The sequence below is a fragment of the Oryzias melastigma genome, linkage group LG23, assembly GCF_002922805.2.
Source record: "Oryzias melastigma strain HK-1 linkage group LG23, ASM292280v2, whole genome shotgun sequence".
Taxonomy (NCBI): Eukaryota; Metazoa; Chordata; class Actinopteri; order Beloniformes; family Adrianichthyidae; genus Oryzias; species Oryzias melastigma.
In genome coordinates, this window is record NC_050534.1 from 16,190,151 (window position 1) to 16,205,927 (window position 15,777).

General features: G+C 34.9%; 3 protein-coding genes across 7 annotated transcripts in view; all 3 read right to left on the reverse strand.

The window, feature by feature from the left end:
- Window positions 1-3,940, reverse strand: part of LOC112154304 (G1/S-specific cyclin-D2) — a 67,636-nt gene extending 63,696 nt beyond the window's left edge. Inside the window, exon 1 of one of the 2 annotated variants that reach the window (XM_036210206.1) lies at window positions 3,823-3,940. The gene's annotated coding sequence lies outside the window, so the exon portion shown is untranslated. The remainder of the gene's footprint in view (window positions 1-3,822) is intronic. The other variant, XM_036210207.1, reaches the window with a different exon arrangement.
- Window positions 3,941-4,416: 476 nt separating this feature from the next.
- On the reverse strand, window positions 4,417-12,094 carry usp18 (ubiquitin specific peptidase 18). 4 transcript variants are annotated; one of them, XR_002920788.2, is made up of 11 exons: window positions 11,685-12,094; window positions 11,044-11,140; window positions 10,682-10,824; window positions 10,534-10,613; window positions 10,323-10,457; window positions 8,644-8,739; window positions 8,405-8,566; window positions 8,199-8,330; window positions 7,606-7,649; window positions 5,595-5,867; window positions 4,417-5,465 (listed from the first exon to the last, which is right to left on the reverse strand). XR_002920788.2 is itself a non-coding variant. In XM_024287020.2 (11 exons), exons 1-10 carry the CDS (start codon window positions 11,737-11,739, stop codon window positions 5,795-5,797), a joined length of 1,017 nt encoding a protein of 338 aa, XP_024142788.1. In that variant the 5' UTR covers window positions 11,740-12,094; the 3' UTR covers window positions 4,557-5,697; window positions 5,754-5,794. The 4 variants fall into 4 exon arrangements, 2 of the variants coding, with proteins under 2 accessions (XP_024142788.1, XP_024142779.1); XR_002920787.2 differs by having other exon boundaries at window positions 5,570-5,867; XM_024287020.2 differs by having other exon boundaries at window positions 4,557-5,697; window positions 5,754-5,867.
- Window positions 12,095-13,110: 1,016 nt separating this feature from the next.
- pex26 (peroxisomal biogenesis factor 26) lies at window positions 13,111-15,773 on the reverse strand. The gene is made up of 5 exons (XM_024287037.2): window positions 15,435-15,773; window positions 14,523-14,663; window positions 13,935-14,251; window positions 13,727-13,867; window positions 13,111-13,636 (listed from the first exon to the last, which is right to left on the reverse strand). Exons 1-5 carry the CDS (start codon window positions 15,635-15,637, stop codon window positions 13,530-13,532), a joined length of 909 nt encoding a protein of 302 aa, XP_024142805.1. The 5' UTR covers window positions 15,638-15,773; the 3' UTR covers window positions 13,111-13,529.
- Window positions 15,774-15,777: the final 4 nt, after the last annotated feature.

A 15,777-nucleotide genomic window follows, 5' to 3' on the forward strand; every position in this document is an offset into this window, starting at 1 on the left:
TGTGAAAGTTGGATGACAGCTGCACCTGGCGAAAATGATTAGCAGTAGGAATGCTTTTGCTTTGCAGGTGTTTGGTCATAAACCAAAAATTGGACAGGTAAAAAAAATTTTTTGATCATGCCAAAAGCAAAAAGAATTCAGGAATGTGTCAGTTTCTGGAGAGCACTAAAGAAATGATTGACAAAATGCTGTGGCCTCAAATTGTTGAGATATTTCATAACAATTAGATGAGACAGACGTAAACTTTTTTCTTTTTTTGCATTTTTTTTAAAGCTTTTTTAAAACAGTTTCTGTTTCATTAAGGTTTTTAAGTCATCTTCCTCCAAATATATATGTATATATTTGTTCAAAAAACAATTCCACCAATCACAGCGGTGCCCAATGAGAGTATAAGAAAAAAATCGATTCAGTGAAATATCGCAATACTTGTATGGGTTTAAAGTACAGCTGAGGCAATATTTAATAAATTATTTAAAAGCAAACATGTAGTTCAGTCTTACTTTTGTTTTCCACTCAAATATTTTCTAAATTACCAAAAGAAAAGAACTTTCTTGGTTAAAAGCAACTTGTTTATGAGATACAGTTGCAGTACCAATAAAGAAATATAATGTATTTTACTTTTGGGAAAAATGTATTAGTATTCAAATCATTGTTAAGTCATTATTTTAAAAACTTTGTGAAATATTGTCTGATATTGTCTTGGGATACGTATCGTGTTGACACGTGTATCGCGATTCCTATTATATCATGGTATGTGTATCGTGATATGTATTGTATTATGACATGTGCATCGCAATACATATTGTATCATGATACGTGTATCGCCATACGTATCAATTCATGACACATGTATCGCAATATGTATCGTATCATGACATGTGTATCGCGATACGTAGTGTATCATGACACGTGCATCACGATACATATTGTATCATGACACGTGTGTCGCGATACGTAGCGTATCATGACATGTGTATCACAATACATATCGTATCATGACACGTGTATCATAATACGTATCGTATTATAACACGTGTGTCGTGATGCGTAGCGTATCATGACACGTGTATCACGATACATTTTGTATCATGACACGTGTGTCGCGATACGTAGCGTATCATGACATGTGTATCACAATACATATCGTATCATGACACGTGTATCTTGATGCGTACCATATCATGACACGTGTATTGCAATACATGTCGTATCATGATACGTGTATCGCGATACGTATCACATCATAACACGTGTATCGTGATACGTAGCGTATCATGACACGTGTATCACGATACATTTTGTATCATGACACGTGTATCGCGATAGGTAGCGTATCATGACATGTGTATCACAATACATATCGTATCATGACACGTGTATCATAATATATATTGTATCATGACATGTGTATCGCAATACGTATCATATCATGACATATGTATTGTGATACGTAGTGTATCATGACACGTGTATCGTGATACGTAGAGTATCATGACGTGTATCACAATACATATCGTATCATGACACGTGTATCGCGATATGCATCATATCGCCAGACTCTTGCCAATGCACAACCCTCATGCCCAGTGACTGGTAAACATACAATGACTAGAAAGCTCAATTTTTATGGTCACATAACAAACTCAGAGCAGCTGCCATGCCCACGCAGACTGATTTGCATACTGTATTGCTGATTTATTATCTTAACCACTCTATCCCTACAACGTGGTGTCCTTGGAAGGCTAACACCTTGTCGAGATAGAGAACGTTATTGCGGAGATTATGATCTGCCATAAAGGCTGTGAAGAACCGCCAAACGGACCCTGAGCTCAACCAAACAGAGAGTTAGACCTCACCCACCTGCACCACGTGCTTTTAAGGAAACCTCCAAACCTGCGACTTTTTAGTATTCGTCCTCAGTAAGTTCTGTGTGTAAAAAAAAAAAAAAAAAAAAAGAGGCAACTGGGAAACTTTCTTTAAATTAAAAAAATAAAAAATTCTCAATAAGGTCAAAATAAATGTCTTACAGAGAATTACTAAAATCACAAAGACACATTTTCACAAATTAAGATTATTTTGCGATTGAAAAATTTCCTTAGCAACATTATTTTTCTTGAAAGACAAAACTAAATTTTTCTTCAATTTTTTTATTTATTTTATTTTAAGATTAGCTGTTCTTAAAGAAAAAAACATCTGCTTTATAATTGGGTGTCTATGTTTTAAATGTCTGGGATAAGTCTTTGTTAGAACCAAAAAGTTTGATCAGTTTTAAATAATTTCCCCTCGTGTTGCAGTTTTCTGAGAAACGGCAAAATCTTTATTAGCTAACTTAAGTCATGATATACAAGTTAAAGTTTAAGCAAATGTTCCATTATAGGAGCATCTGTGAAATAATGAAAGTGAAAGTTCTCAACAGGACTGGATGAATTTTAACAGTAGGTTGAGATTAGGAGATAATCATTCACGTACATACAGTACAGTTACACAAGTAAATCTACTTGTAGGACTTTCGCTTTGTCTCAAGTCCCACTCCAGCCATCTTTTTTCTGTTGTAAAAGCGTTCTTAGTGATCTTTTAATAAGTATTGTGCTGTTTTTATTAAAAAAATAAAAAAGCTTGCGTCAATTTTCAGACTTTTTCTACAGCAGCAGGAGCTCAGTATAAATTTGTCTCTGAGTTTAGGGTGGGACTGTTCATGCGGAATAGAGATGTAGAGAAAAATCAATTCTACAATATATCACAATAATTCATTTGGTGATACTTGTATCAATTTAAAATGTTGACGAGACAATATTTCATTAGATATTTAGGAGCAAACATAGTTGCAGTGTTCAGCGTTGGGATCATTAAATTAAAGAAACTTGGCCATTTTATTACCATGAAAGGGGTGTTAATATTCAGGTAGAGTTTTTTTTTTTATTGTAAATAAGTGTTCTGGTGCAGCCCTGCCTGGTATATATCGCCATACATATACGTATCAACACACTTTTGTCGATAATGTGCTTTTTTTTCATACTTACATTATTTTTCCAGCTTGAAAAGGAGGTGGGATTAAGGAAAACCTTTTTGGTTGGCACAAAAGTTAGCCTCCAGCTAATTTCCCAGCTATCCCTTGTTAACACTCTCTCCTGCTAGCTTATAGCATCTCACAAGCCCAAGCTAACATTAGCAGAGCAAATAAAAAAAAAAAAAAAAAAAATTTGGCAAACAACATTGTAGCTATCCAGCTGTACAATTTTTGAACTGGATGGCAGCCCAGACAGGGAAAATAAATATACTTATTTGGATTATTTTAAAAATTATTTCGAGTTTGAAACACACATATATACTCACTTACAACCATACAAAATACACATTTAACCACTGTATTCTAAGTGTTTATACGTATCAACACACTTTTGACAATAATGGGCTTTTTTTAAATATATACTCAAATTATTTTTCCAGCTTGAAAAGGAGGTGGGATAAAGAACAACTTTTTTGGTTGGCACAAAAGTTAGCCTCCAGCTAATTTCCCAGCATTCATTTGTTTACACTCTCTCCTGCTAGCTTATAGCATCTCACAAGCCCAAGCTAACATTAGAGTAGCAAAAAATGGCAAACAACATCGTAGCTATCTACCCGTACAGTTTTTGAACTGGATGGCAGCTCAGACAGGGAAAATAAAGATGCTTATTTTGATTATTTTTGTAATTATTTCGAGCTTGAAAACACATATATACTCACTCACAACCATACAAAATACACATTCAACCACTATATTCTAAGTGTTTAAACGTATCAACATACTTTTGACAATAAAGCGCTTTTTTTCATACTTACATTATTTTTCCAGCTCGAAAAGGAGGTGGGATGAAGGACAACTTTTTTGTTGGCACGAAAGTTAGTCTCCAGCCAATTTCCCAGAATTCCTTTGTTTACACTCTCCCCTGGTAGCTTTATAGCATCTCACAAGCCCAAGCTAACATTAGTGTAGCAAAAAAATGGCAAGCAATATCGTAGATATCTAGCCGTACAGTTTTTGAGCCAGATGGCAGCTCAGATGAGGAAAATAAAGATGCTAATTTTGATTATTTTTATATTTATTTCGAGCTTGAAAACACATATATAGTTAATTACAACCATACTTTGAGTGTTTATACACACGTATACATTTCAACACCTGTTTGTCAATAATGTGCTTATTTTTTTACACATATATTATTTTTTTCCAGATTGAAAATGGGGTGAAATGAACAAAATCCTTCTGATTGGCACAAAAGTTGGCCTCCAGCTAATTTCCCAGCATTCCTTTGTTTACCTTCTCTCCTGCTAGCTTATAGCATCTTACAAGCCCAAGCTAACATTAGCGTAGCAACAAAAAAATAAAATAAAATAAAAAAGGTGAACAACATCATAGATATCCAAAAATAAAGATGCCAATTTTTTTATTTTTTATTTCGAGCTTTAACACACACATATTATTACAACCACACAAAATACACATTTACCCACTAAATTTCTAAGTGTTTTTACACACATATACATTTCAACACCTGTTTGTCGATAATGCGCTCTTTTTTTCTTTTTTACCCTTACATTATTTTACCAGAGGGATGGAGGAAATTTATTTTGATGGCATAAATCTAGCAACCCTTTGATTACACTCATCCTAGCTTATAGCATCTCACAAGCCCAAGCTAATATTAGCATAGCAAAGATCCAACATGATTGAAAAATACTCAGAAACACAGTTTTATCTTAAATTATAATAAAATATGTCCAAAATGTTACAAGAACATGTTAAAAACACAATTTTTACCTGAATTGGTCTTTAAATTTGTTTATTTTAAAGACCAAATGAAGCAAAAAACTTTATACCAAGCAAAATTAGTCGTGATGTATTTCAAATAATTTAAAATAGGTACAACCCAGATTATTCCAACCCAAAAAACTTGTATTTTCATATTTTTCAAAGTAATTTAATATTTTATTTGTTTAAAAAGGATCTTCAAAATGTTCCTATGTAAGTAATAAACACAAAGTACCATGTGACTTGTAATCCAAACATCATTTAAAGGCACTTTTAAAAGTCAGAGTTGACTTCAAAGTAAGAGAACTGCTGATCAGGTTTGTGACATTGACTCAGATCCAGACCACAGACGCATTCTGCAGGCGCTTTGAAAGACTTAGCCACCTCCTAGACCTGAAAGGGGTGAGCTTGTGCTGCTTAGCGTGGAGATGACTAAGCATGAGGCCCGCAGCCTCTGGCACTGTGCAGGCATGTTCCATTCTGTCAGAGCGCCGCTGCACATAGGAGCCGTTTCACACGGTCCCACGGCCTTGTGGCTGCGCGAGTAGGAACTTTGGTCGCTCTGCTGACGGGCTGCAGCCAGACTTTACGCACTGTGGCTTCCACTGCAAGGTTTCACCTCTTATCTAATGTAGGACGGCGTTCTTTGCTGCTTTCCAGCAGACGTGTGCAACTGCAAATGCATCAAAGTGGGTCACTTTAAATAAATAAATGTAAACTTTCTAAAAATGTTATTAAAATTGATACATAAAAGCAGAGCAGTTGCTTCAAACCCACCACCAGTGTCACTGAATGAGCTCACAGTGTGTGTGGTCTGATGGGAAAAAGCTGCCACGCTTTGAGTCTTGATCTCCACCTATTGGTCGCTGGTGAACATTGCTTTATGGAGTTGATTTTTTTTAGCCCTTATATTGTGTTTGGGTCAAAATGGACCCTACCGGGTCCATTTTGACCCAAACACATTATAAGGGTTTTAAAAAAAAAAAAGATAAAGTTTTTGATTCATCCGGAAAACGTCGAATTTGGCTCCTCCTTCCTCGGATCTCGTCTGTACATCAACATATAAGCAGTTTCCCTGTATAAAAAAGGAAAAAAAAAGAAAACAATCAAGTTCTGAGGCCTAAGGAAGCAACTTTGTTGCTCAAAGACAAGACGAAGCGGATTTCCTTTGTTTGGGAGTTCAAAAGTTTAGGACAAAAGCATCGTCACCTTTTGACTTTAATAACGGGCAAAGGAACAGACGATACGGTTTCGTTTGAGGATCTAAAGTCTGCAAGAGGGAGGATGAAAGCTCCGTGATGTCAGTGGGAGTCCAGCTTTTAGGGCTTTAATTGTTATAAATAAGAGCTCAAATTTAACAATGAAATTGAGTAAAAGCGGGGAGTAACTTTGATTTTTCCTTGTCACTAAATTAAGCTTTGAAAGGTTTAAAAGGTAAAGTTATTTAAAAGGATTTTAATATGTTTTTACTGTATAATCCACACTAAAAACAATGAATTATCTGAGGCTCAAAAGCCACGTCTCTATAGATAAAAAAACAATAAGTAATTGTATTAAGAACGGATTATTTATTTCGCACTGTATTCATTTTAGTTAATCAGACACATGAATTAGTGACCAAGGTTACTAATTTGTGTAATCTTAATTCCAAATATTGACGAATACTTTGGTATAATAATTGATTTTCTGTAAGATTAGTTTCAAATTTGAAAAATTGACCCCGCCTTTGCCCAACAGTAGCCGGGACAGACAACAAGGAAAGGGATATAGCAGATTAAACCAATGAAAATGTGTTTTTAACATGTTCTTGTAGCATTTTTGAGTGTTTCTTTATTAAAATTGTGATGGATCCGGAGCAGATCAAATCCCACGGTTTGAAAAGTTTCCCATCTTCGTTTCAATTCCAAATCCTCCACTTGCAAACGAAGAGATCCATCTTTATTTTTCCTCTAAGCTACGTAGCTCCAATAATGTTAGTGAGGTGCTATAAGCTAGTGGAGGAGTGTAAACAAAGAGATGATGGGGAATTAGTGCAGGCTAACCTCTGCGCCAGTAGTCCCGCCCACAACCTAGAGGCGAATTTCTAATCAATGACACAGACTTTTTTTGATTTTGGATAAAAATGGCATAATCACAATTAAAACTGCAATAATTTTACGATAGAAAAATATCTATAGTTGAAGTCAGAGGTCGCAGAACGATACGTATCGCGATCACAATCTTCCAATGTCCAGTTTTAATAGGAAATTATATGACCCTTTATCAAAAGTAGATAATCTCATTTTTAGAAAAAAAACTATATTTTTATAGTTTTATTTATGACAAAAAACAATTGTTAATTCATTAATAATTAATTATATATTTTCATGACAACATTTTAAATAGTATGAAAACTCTACCTGAATATGAATACACCATTCATGTTAATACATTTATTTTATTTTATTATTTGCTCATAAATAATTAATTATATATTTTCATGACAACATTTTAAATCGATACAAGTGAAATATCGCAATATATTGTCGAATTGATTTTTCCCTATAGTAAGAAGAAGAAGAAAAAGCCCCACCCTGCTTCTCCAGTGTGAACACCGTATCCTAAACGAGTGGCTGATATGAATGTAGCATAACACAACTACACAGAAACAGTAACACAAGTTTAATACAAAGAAGTGTCCTTTTTTAAAAAAAATTGTGGCTCCATTTGGATTTTAGTCCAACAGAAATCATCCCAAAAGGCTATTTTAGAGTTGAAGTTAGCAGACCGCCATCTTAGGTTCTAAATAATATTAAATAAAAGCGGCATAATACCTTGAACGCTCCCCATATGTCATCTGTACGTCTTCCCAGGAAACCTATGAGACAAAAAACATCCAATATCAAAATGAGATGCCAAAAAAGTATCAACAAACCAACAAATACATAATTATTAATTAAGAATTTGATTTTTATGTACACTTACACCTCAGAGCAGATCTTTTTGTATCTTTTTTTTACTTTAATTAAAGCTGGAGTTTAAGTTTTATGATTCACAAATTTAGCCTTTTTTGTTTTTTGTGCATATAGAATAACTTTCACTCAAAAGTGTCCATCTTTAGAAAATAAACAAGCTGGATGAAATCATAAAAAGCCACATGGCTTTTTAGAATATTGCTTTGTTGCACAAAATGTTGTTTTCTTAAGGCCAGATAGATTCTATAAAATGGGTTTGAATATTAGTCCATTCAAATAAGTTTTTTTTTTCTTGTAATATTTTGATAATAAAAACCTTTATTTCACTTTTTTTGTAGAAAAAAAATTGAATTTTTTTTCTGCAAAAGTTCTGAAAATTGTTTTTTTTTTTTTTTTATCAAAAGATTTTACGATGTAGGACAATAAAAGGCTGTAATTTCAGCTTCCTCTACCGGCTGCACATAGCTGTCGTCGGCATGGTACCAGCACATGCTCCTCTGTTCTCGGACGTAGGCGGTGTAGTGTCCGGACATTGCAGAGCCGGAGTGCACCACCACTGCATACAGGCTGAACGAGCACTCAGTCTGGAAACACAGAAACTCTAAGGCAAAATCCACGTTGCACAATGCAAAAAAACCCAAAGCTAAAGCAGAAGTACCTCTGCAAAGTCTGTAGAAAAAGCTTCCGTCAGAATTTCAGCTAAATTAAGATGCTCTGGAAACGTGACTCTGCAGTGAAGCTTCTGGAGGAAACCGCGCGTGTTTCGAAATCGTTTCAGGTGTATGCACAAGATGCGAGGGAGGGAGCGGAGTTTGACGCCCTGCGAAAACAATCAACGTCTGAGGTGATGACACTGTCGGCAGATAATGATGAAAAATAAAAAAAAAATGCCTTTGCCTGTTTGGATGGATTCCTGGTTCCACAATGTGCACAAGAGCAGCAGTTGATGCCCGTCAGCTCCTGATGTTCAAAGAAGGAGGTCATGCAGTCCTCCTGAAAAATAAAAGAGTTCAAGTCTAAACTGCAGCTGATCTACCGTCTATATCATCTTTGGGGTGTAATTTCCCTTTAAATCAAATCAGTCATATCCATATATCTCTTCCTGCTTTAATCTATTTGATATTTCTTGTCATTTTTATGCTAAATGTTCTTCCTGACACCACTCTCTATTTACCGGGCTAGGGACAAGCACAAGCAGGACACTGACTTGTGCTGTGTTGAGGCCGCATTTGTTATTTTTTTTCTTTTTATGTCTATTTGAACATCTATCTGTCCATTCTTCCTTATGTTTTCCTGTCTTTTATTTTATTTCTATGTATTTACCACATTAAATTAACATGTTTAATCCACAAGAAGGACTACATAACATAAATCTTCATGACAGGAAAGGAGCAATGAGAAGAATTGTATTTCTGCCCCTGTTTTAAATATTCTAAGGGGGCAAAAAAAGAGAAGTTTCTGTGGTTTTCTGTTTTTTTTTTCTTCTTTTTTTGAGGGGGGGTCCCACCTTTTCCCATGTCCATTTGATTACGTTGGCTGAGACCCGCCATCACAAAAATTAATAAATAAATGAAAAGAATTGTGCAAACAAAAATGAAACCCTACAAATAAAAAAAGGTGCAACTAACAGGAAATACTACTTCAGATTAAAAAAGGTTTTGCAAATAAAAAATGCTTGTAATTGAAAGAAACTCTATTACAAATAAAAAAAGATGTTGTAAATAAAAGAAATGTTGCAAATAAAAAACTGCTGTTAACAAAACAATATCTTGCAAATAAAAAAAAGAAAATCTACAAATAATAAGTAACAATCCTTCAAATAAAATGATATGTTGCAAATAAAATAAATCCTGCAAATAAAACCAAAATACTCCTGCAAAAAAAAAAATGTTGCAAATAAAAGAATTTCTAAAAAAAATAGAAAATGCTGCTACACATTAAAAAATGCTGCATGTAAAATAATGAAATGTTGCAAATAAAATAAATGCTATTAATAAAAATAGTGCTGTTTCAAATAAAATTAGCTGCAAACAAAACCAAAACACTTCTGTTGATAAAATGAAAAATGTTGCAAATAAAAAGAAGACATTCTACAAATAAAAAGAAAGAATGCTGCAAAAAACAAGAAAAATGTTGCAAATAAAAACAACGCGATGGAAGTGGATTCTCTGTGATTTTTTTGCTGATGCATTAATGTGAGAAGAAGAAAAAAGAACAGCAACACAAACAGGAAAATTAAAAAAACTCACATTATCATTATCTTTAACACCACTGTGAGCATGAAGACAGCGTGGTCATGGTGGATGCACAGAGGATTTATTATCTACTATTATTTTGCATATCCTATGTATATTGTATTTAATATAGATACAATCCCAGATAATTCACTTCCATTGTTTTTTTGTTTTTAATTTGCAGCATTTTTTTATTTAATTTGCAACATTTATTTTTATTTGCAGCATTTATTTTTTTGTTTGGCGGATCTCAGACACCATAGGATAACATGCAAACTCCACCGTGATTTTTACTTAAACAATGAAGAACTTAAAAAGATCCGAGGAACACGTTGATCCCACCAGCGTGTTGTGATCTTCCTTTATGTGCAGCGGCAGGCTGAGCTGGTAGCTGTTCAGGGTTTTGATGGAGTTGCACTGCAGACACTGCAGATACGTTTCCACTGAAATCTTGTACAAATCCTGGATTTCCAAAGCCTGGAGATAAAAATAAAATTCAGTAAATAGGGAATAGCAAAAGTTTAAAAATGAGAATTGTGTTGTTAATACCAACCAGACGTCTGTCATCAATCTGCTGCTGCATTAGGTTCAGAATGGCGAGGAAAACCTCGTCAGCATCGTGCTGCGTGCTAACTGCAAAACAACTGTTTACAAACAAGCCAAAAAAATCTCACTTTGACGTGCGGTTTTGTGGCCTTTACGTCTAATGTAGTTTCTATCCAGACAGTGGAGGAAGTCCCGATGTGGAGCTGGTTGAGGGAGGTCGCCCCGCATCGCCGTGAGAACTTTCTTTAGCTCCAGGGGAACGTTGGAACCGGCCCATCTCACAGCAGCTGGTTCCCACCTTGTGAAATTCACAAGCCCTCATTTATCTTTCACTTAAGAAACACAGACTTGTTTCCAGATGGACACCACCACATTTTTCAAATATTTGAGCGGGTTTTATGAGGTCAAACGTTCCCACAAATCAATACGTGGGAACTGAAAACTTCACAAAGTCTTACGAGAAGCAACATTTTCAAACAATGCTTGAAGTATTTGTACAGGTAAGTACTTGACTTACTTTTCTAGAAGGTCTACGAGCTCCCAGGTAGCAGAGAAAGTCTGCAGCAGCGTGTTGACACAACAGGACAAATGGTAGTTGGAAAGGCCTCTCATTCCTTAAGAAAAATGACAGAAAAATAGAATTATATCACAAAAAATTTATAAAATATATCACGGAAAATAAGTTCTTATCATATAAAGTGAAGGTTTTATTGTTGATGTAAAAAGGTCCAAAAAAAATCATATTTTTTGTTGTTATTTTTTTATTCATTTTGCTCTTTAAGCTGTGTGTCAGTCTTAGCAAAAACTACTACACCTATCAAGTATCATTAAGTACAAATACAGCAAGTATACTGTCAACCAGGAAGTATACTAACTGAATACTTCTAGACTAAATTGGAACATTTTTAAGTTTACAATATGATAAAATTCTAGTATACTGTCTCAATTTTATTACACTTGTAGTACATTTAAACAGACTACTGTTTGCTAACTTGCTTCCCTATAATTTCTTTCATAATTTGAGTGCAAACTCTAATTTTATTTTTCAAATGTGTTTATTTTATTTATATATATATATAAAGTTAAAATCAAACTCCTTTGTGTTTTATTTGCCATTATAATGAGCAAACTCAGAATAAAAAGCGCAGTTTTACTTACTGAGGTGAGTTGACCACAGCATTGAATAGAAACTCCTACAAATCCCAGAAGACATTGCGGTGAAATCGATTCGACTCGTTTGCCGGTATTGTGTGGCTAGTTTGATGGAATAAATCGTTCTCGTAGAGTTTTTCTGTGATGTTGAAGGTCTGCTGGAGTCAAAGTGCTGTCAGTTGAGTCTTCTTCACGTCATCACCATCGTCGTCGTCGGCTTCACTTTCGTTTAGCCCGCCTCTGCCAGTAAAACGAAACTTAACGGCTCCGGGTATTCGAGTTGTTTACCTATGAGCTGTTAAAGTTAATCAAATTAGCCACAAAAATTTCGCGTTTATCCTTTATAGGATGATATTTAATCATAAGTTGGCTGTTTTTGAAGCACAACGGAGGAATATACGTTTGAAAAGTTAGGATGTACTGCGCATGCGCAGTTACATTAGGCCAGAGGTCTGCAACCTGCGGCTCCAGAGCCCCATGTGGTACATGACTTTTACACTTTACACTACAGATAAAGAAAAATAAATTAAACAAAATTATATATATATAATTTATGCTAAAAAATACATAATAATAAAAATTCATATTTATTATTTAAAAACACATTGTAATGAATGTAAAATAAGACATTGCGACTCCTTCTAAGATTTGATGAGTAAAAAACAAAACTCTTATACTAGTAAAGGTTGCAGACTCCTGCATTGGACCATGCTGCAACTGCAAAATAGTGCCCCACGACTTCACTTAAGACTGACTTTTTTAAATTTTTGCTTTAAAATATATATATATATATATATATATATATGTGTATATATATATATATATATATATATATATATATATATATATATTTAACAATTACAAAAAAAAAATATTTTCATCCAATTTTCTGATCATCCCAGTTTATATTATGTAAATATCACACTTTCACTGTCATTTTCTTCTTAAAGACCCATCTTGGTGTAAAAATTGTTTCTATAAATATGTTCTTATAGTATTTTTAGGATGATGGAGGACATATTTATAGAAAATTATACAGCATTACTTTATTTCAATTGTTGTGAATCAGGAGGAGACAAAAAATGAAGTTTGAGAACAATTGTAGGTGCAGGAGTGGAGCAACATCAGCAAAAAGCCATATTTTTGAGTCTATGTTAGTATCATTATTGACAAATATTAAGAAATTATACATATAAAGTCTTCCACCCCCCTTATAAAATGTTGTAGCTCCAAGGTTGCTGTTCGCCACTGGTCACAACTCAAAGGTGAATTTATATTAAACTCCTACAGAAACTACGTCCTAAAAGTTTGTTTTTGTTATTTTGACCAAAAAAACCAGCATAATCATAATTAAACTGGAAACGCTTTGAAGACAGATCAAAAGATAATCAGAGTGGAACTTGAAAAAACCTCGACACAAGAAAATAATTGATAAAGAGAAAAACAAAGTTTATTTTTAGCCAAAATTTTACACATAGAAATTTTAGAAAAAAATAAAACATCTAAATGTTAATCAGTTCTATTCAATATATTATAGCTGAGATTTTTCTAAATTCTATATCAGTATAAATGCAGTCCAGCTCCTGTTCCACCTCTCCAAGTTTTACTTCAAGATTCTGCTTGTTTCACAGTATTTAATAAAGTTTATTAAACATTCAAATGATTTATTGTTTACTTTTCTTTAAAAAAACAAACAAACTAAAATTTAAGCAATAAAATCTGTTACTGGTAGATTGTGAAGCACCTCTCTGTAAAAACCGTATTTATGAATGAAATTACATAAATGTTAGAAACTCTAGGAATTAAAGTCCTTCTATAATTCAAAATGAACCAAACAAAATGTTCCCACAATTAGTGTTCCCGACTGACAGTCTGATAATACGGTGCAAACATGGTTCTCCACGTCTGTTTAAACAGCTGACTAAGTTTGGAAATCCACATAAATGAGGACGGAGCAGCTGTGAAAAAAAAAAAGATAATTTGTTTCCAATCAAACTGATTATAAAAAGGTCAAGAGTCATATTCTGAAGAGGAAGATTTTCCCAAACCTGGATCCAGTCTGCTGAAGAGCATGTAGAGGATAACGGCTACCAGGAAAAGTCTCCGGAGAGGGAATAAGCCAGAACCGGCCGTCAAGATTTTTCTGTATAAAAACCTCAGCATAGCTTCAAGTTTATGGATTACAACATCTGCAAAAAAAAAAAAGTTAGTATTTTTGCTAAGAAATGGAGCAGCTGATAGGGGGAAATATCAAACCTGTAACTGAGTTAGGATGCTCAGAAGAACCTGGATGGATCCCAGAACGTAAAGCTGCTTCTTGACTTTGTTGTGCTTTTTCTTCCACGATATCCAGCGCCGCCTGTTGTCGCTCCGCGAAGGCAGCGGCGCCGACCTCCCCTGCGATAAACTCCCGCGCTTCCTTAAAATGTCCAAGAGGTACAAGAACGTGCAGAAGATACAACTCGGCAACTGTCCGGAAACCAGCGGATCTGGAATTTGACGGGCAGTTTAACCAAAGTCGGGCAGCTTCCTGCATCTCGGCAGCTTCACCCACTTTAGAGTAGAGAAGAATGCTGCAAGAAAAGGAAGGAAATGATCAAAAATCTCTTTTATTCCATCTTATTGTATGACATATTGTATTCATTATGACAGAAATTATTGCAGATCCAATGTAGCTCTAATTTTAGATACTATAAACACTGAATATGATATTAAATTAACAATTTATTGGCTTAATATGTTGCAAATGTGCATGCTGAATTTTCAGTTGAAAATTAAGCTGTAGTTTAAATTATTACTTAAAAAATAAAACAAGTAAGGGTGACGCTGCTGTTGTTTTCTCACCACATCTGCATTATTTTTGCTGGTATGTTCTCCTGGCGCTCATACTGCTGCAGAACCCAGGCGAGGACTCCGTGCCACTGATTCAGCTCAGCCAGCGCCTGAATCCCCAAGATGCAGAAACCGGCCTTCAACTCTGCACATCTGAGAAGACGATAAAACAGAAAATTGTGCTTTTATCATGTTCTTGTGACATTTTTGTGGTGATGGAGGACATAAATAAAGAAGACTGAGCTTAAAATTGCATTTCTGACTGTTTCTTTATTCAAAATGTTGCTAATCAGGAGCAAAAAAAAAATGGAATGAAGGTAGTAGGAAAGCATGAAAACAGCAATGGAAAGGGGGCGGGGTTGCTCCGCACCACAACTTAAACTAGTCTGAGAAAATGGCTTTTTTTTGGGCTAAAAACTAAATAATCATAATCAAAAAATGAAAATAGATAAAATTCTATGTGTTGAGGGTCTCTGTGGTGTTCCACAAGGCTCAATCCTTGGCCCCATCCAATTCATCAATAGCATAATCCTTTTCTCTTGTAATACCAAAAAATTTGGATTGTTAATCCGTCTCGATTATACTCAATTCTTTGCAACCATCTAACTTTTTATACCCTGTATAAGGAAAATATAGATATGAGGCACTTTTAGCAAAAAAAAAACAAAAAAAAAAAAACTGTCTAAGTGTACAAGTATACTGAAAGTGAGAAAGACTACTCTAAAGTTAGCTTTTAATGTACTACTGTAAACTTAAAAAGTTCCAATTTGGTCTGAAAAAGTATTCAGTTAGTATACTTCCTACACTACATGTACATGGTGTATTGGCATACTTTCTATACTTATACTCAAGTATAACTTCAAGAGTACTGTTTTTTGCTAAGGGAAAATCTTGATATTTTTTTTTTTTCTAAGACTGGGTCACCTGTTGTCGTCCGTGCCCGCGAGCTTTTCCAGACCTCTCTGGCACGTGTCAAAAACCGCCTGGAAGTCTCTGTGGACCATCATCTGCTCTGCTGCGGAGTCCAGCATGTTTATCATCTGTAGCGCAGCGGAGGACGGCGGCGGAGGGGGACTGCTAACGGAACCGAAGCTGCTGGGCGTCCGTCTGGTTGAGCAGCTGCTCATGACTCCTGAAAAAAGGTGTGGCCGCCGCAAAATCTTCAAATTATTGTTTCCTTTAAAGCTGATTCAAGTCAATCGATGATTAATAAGGAAAACGGACGCTCGCACCGTTTGTTTACAATCCAAATATCACGGAACTTCCG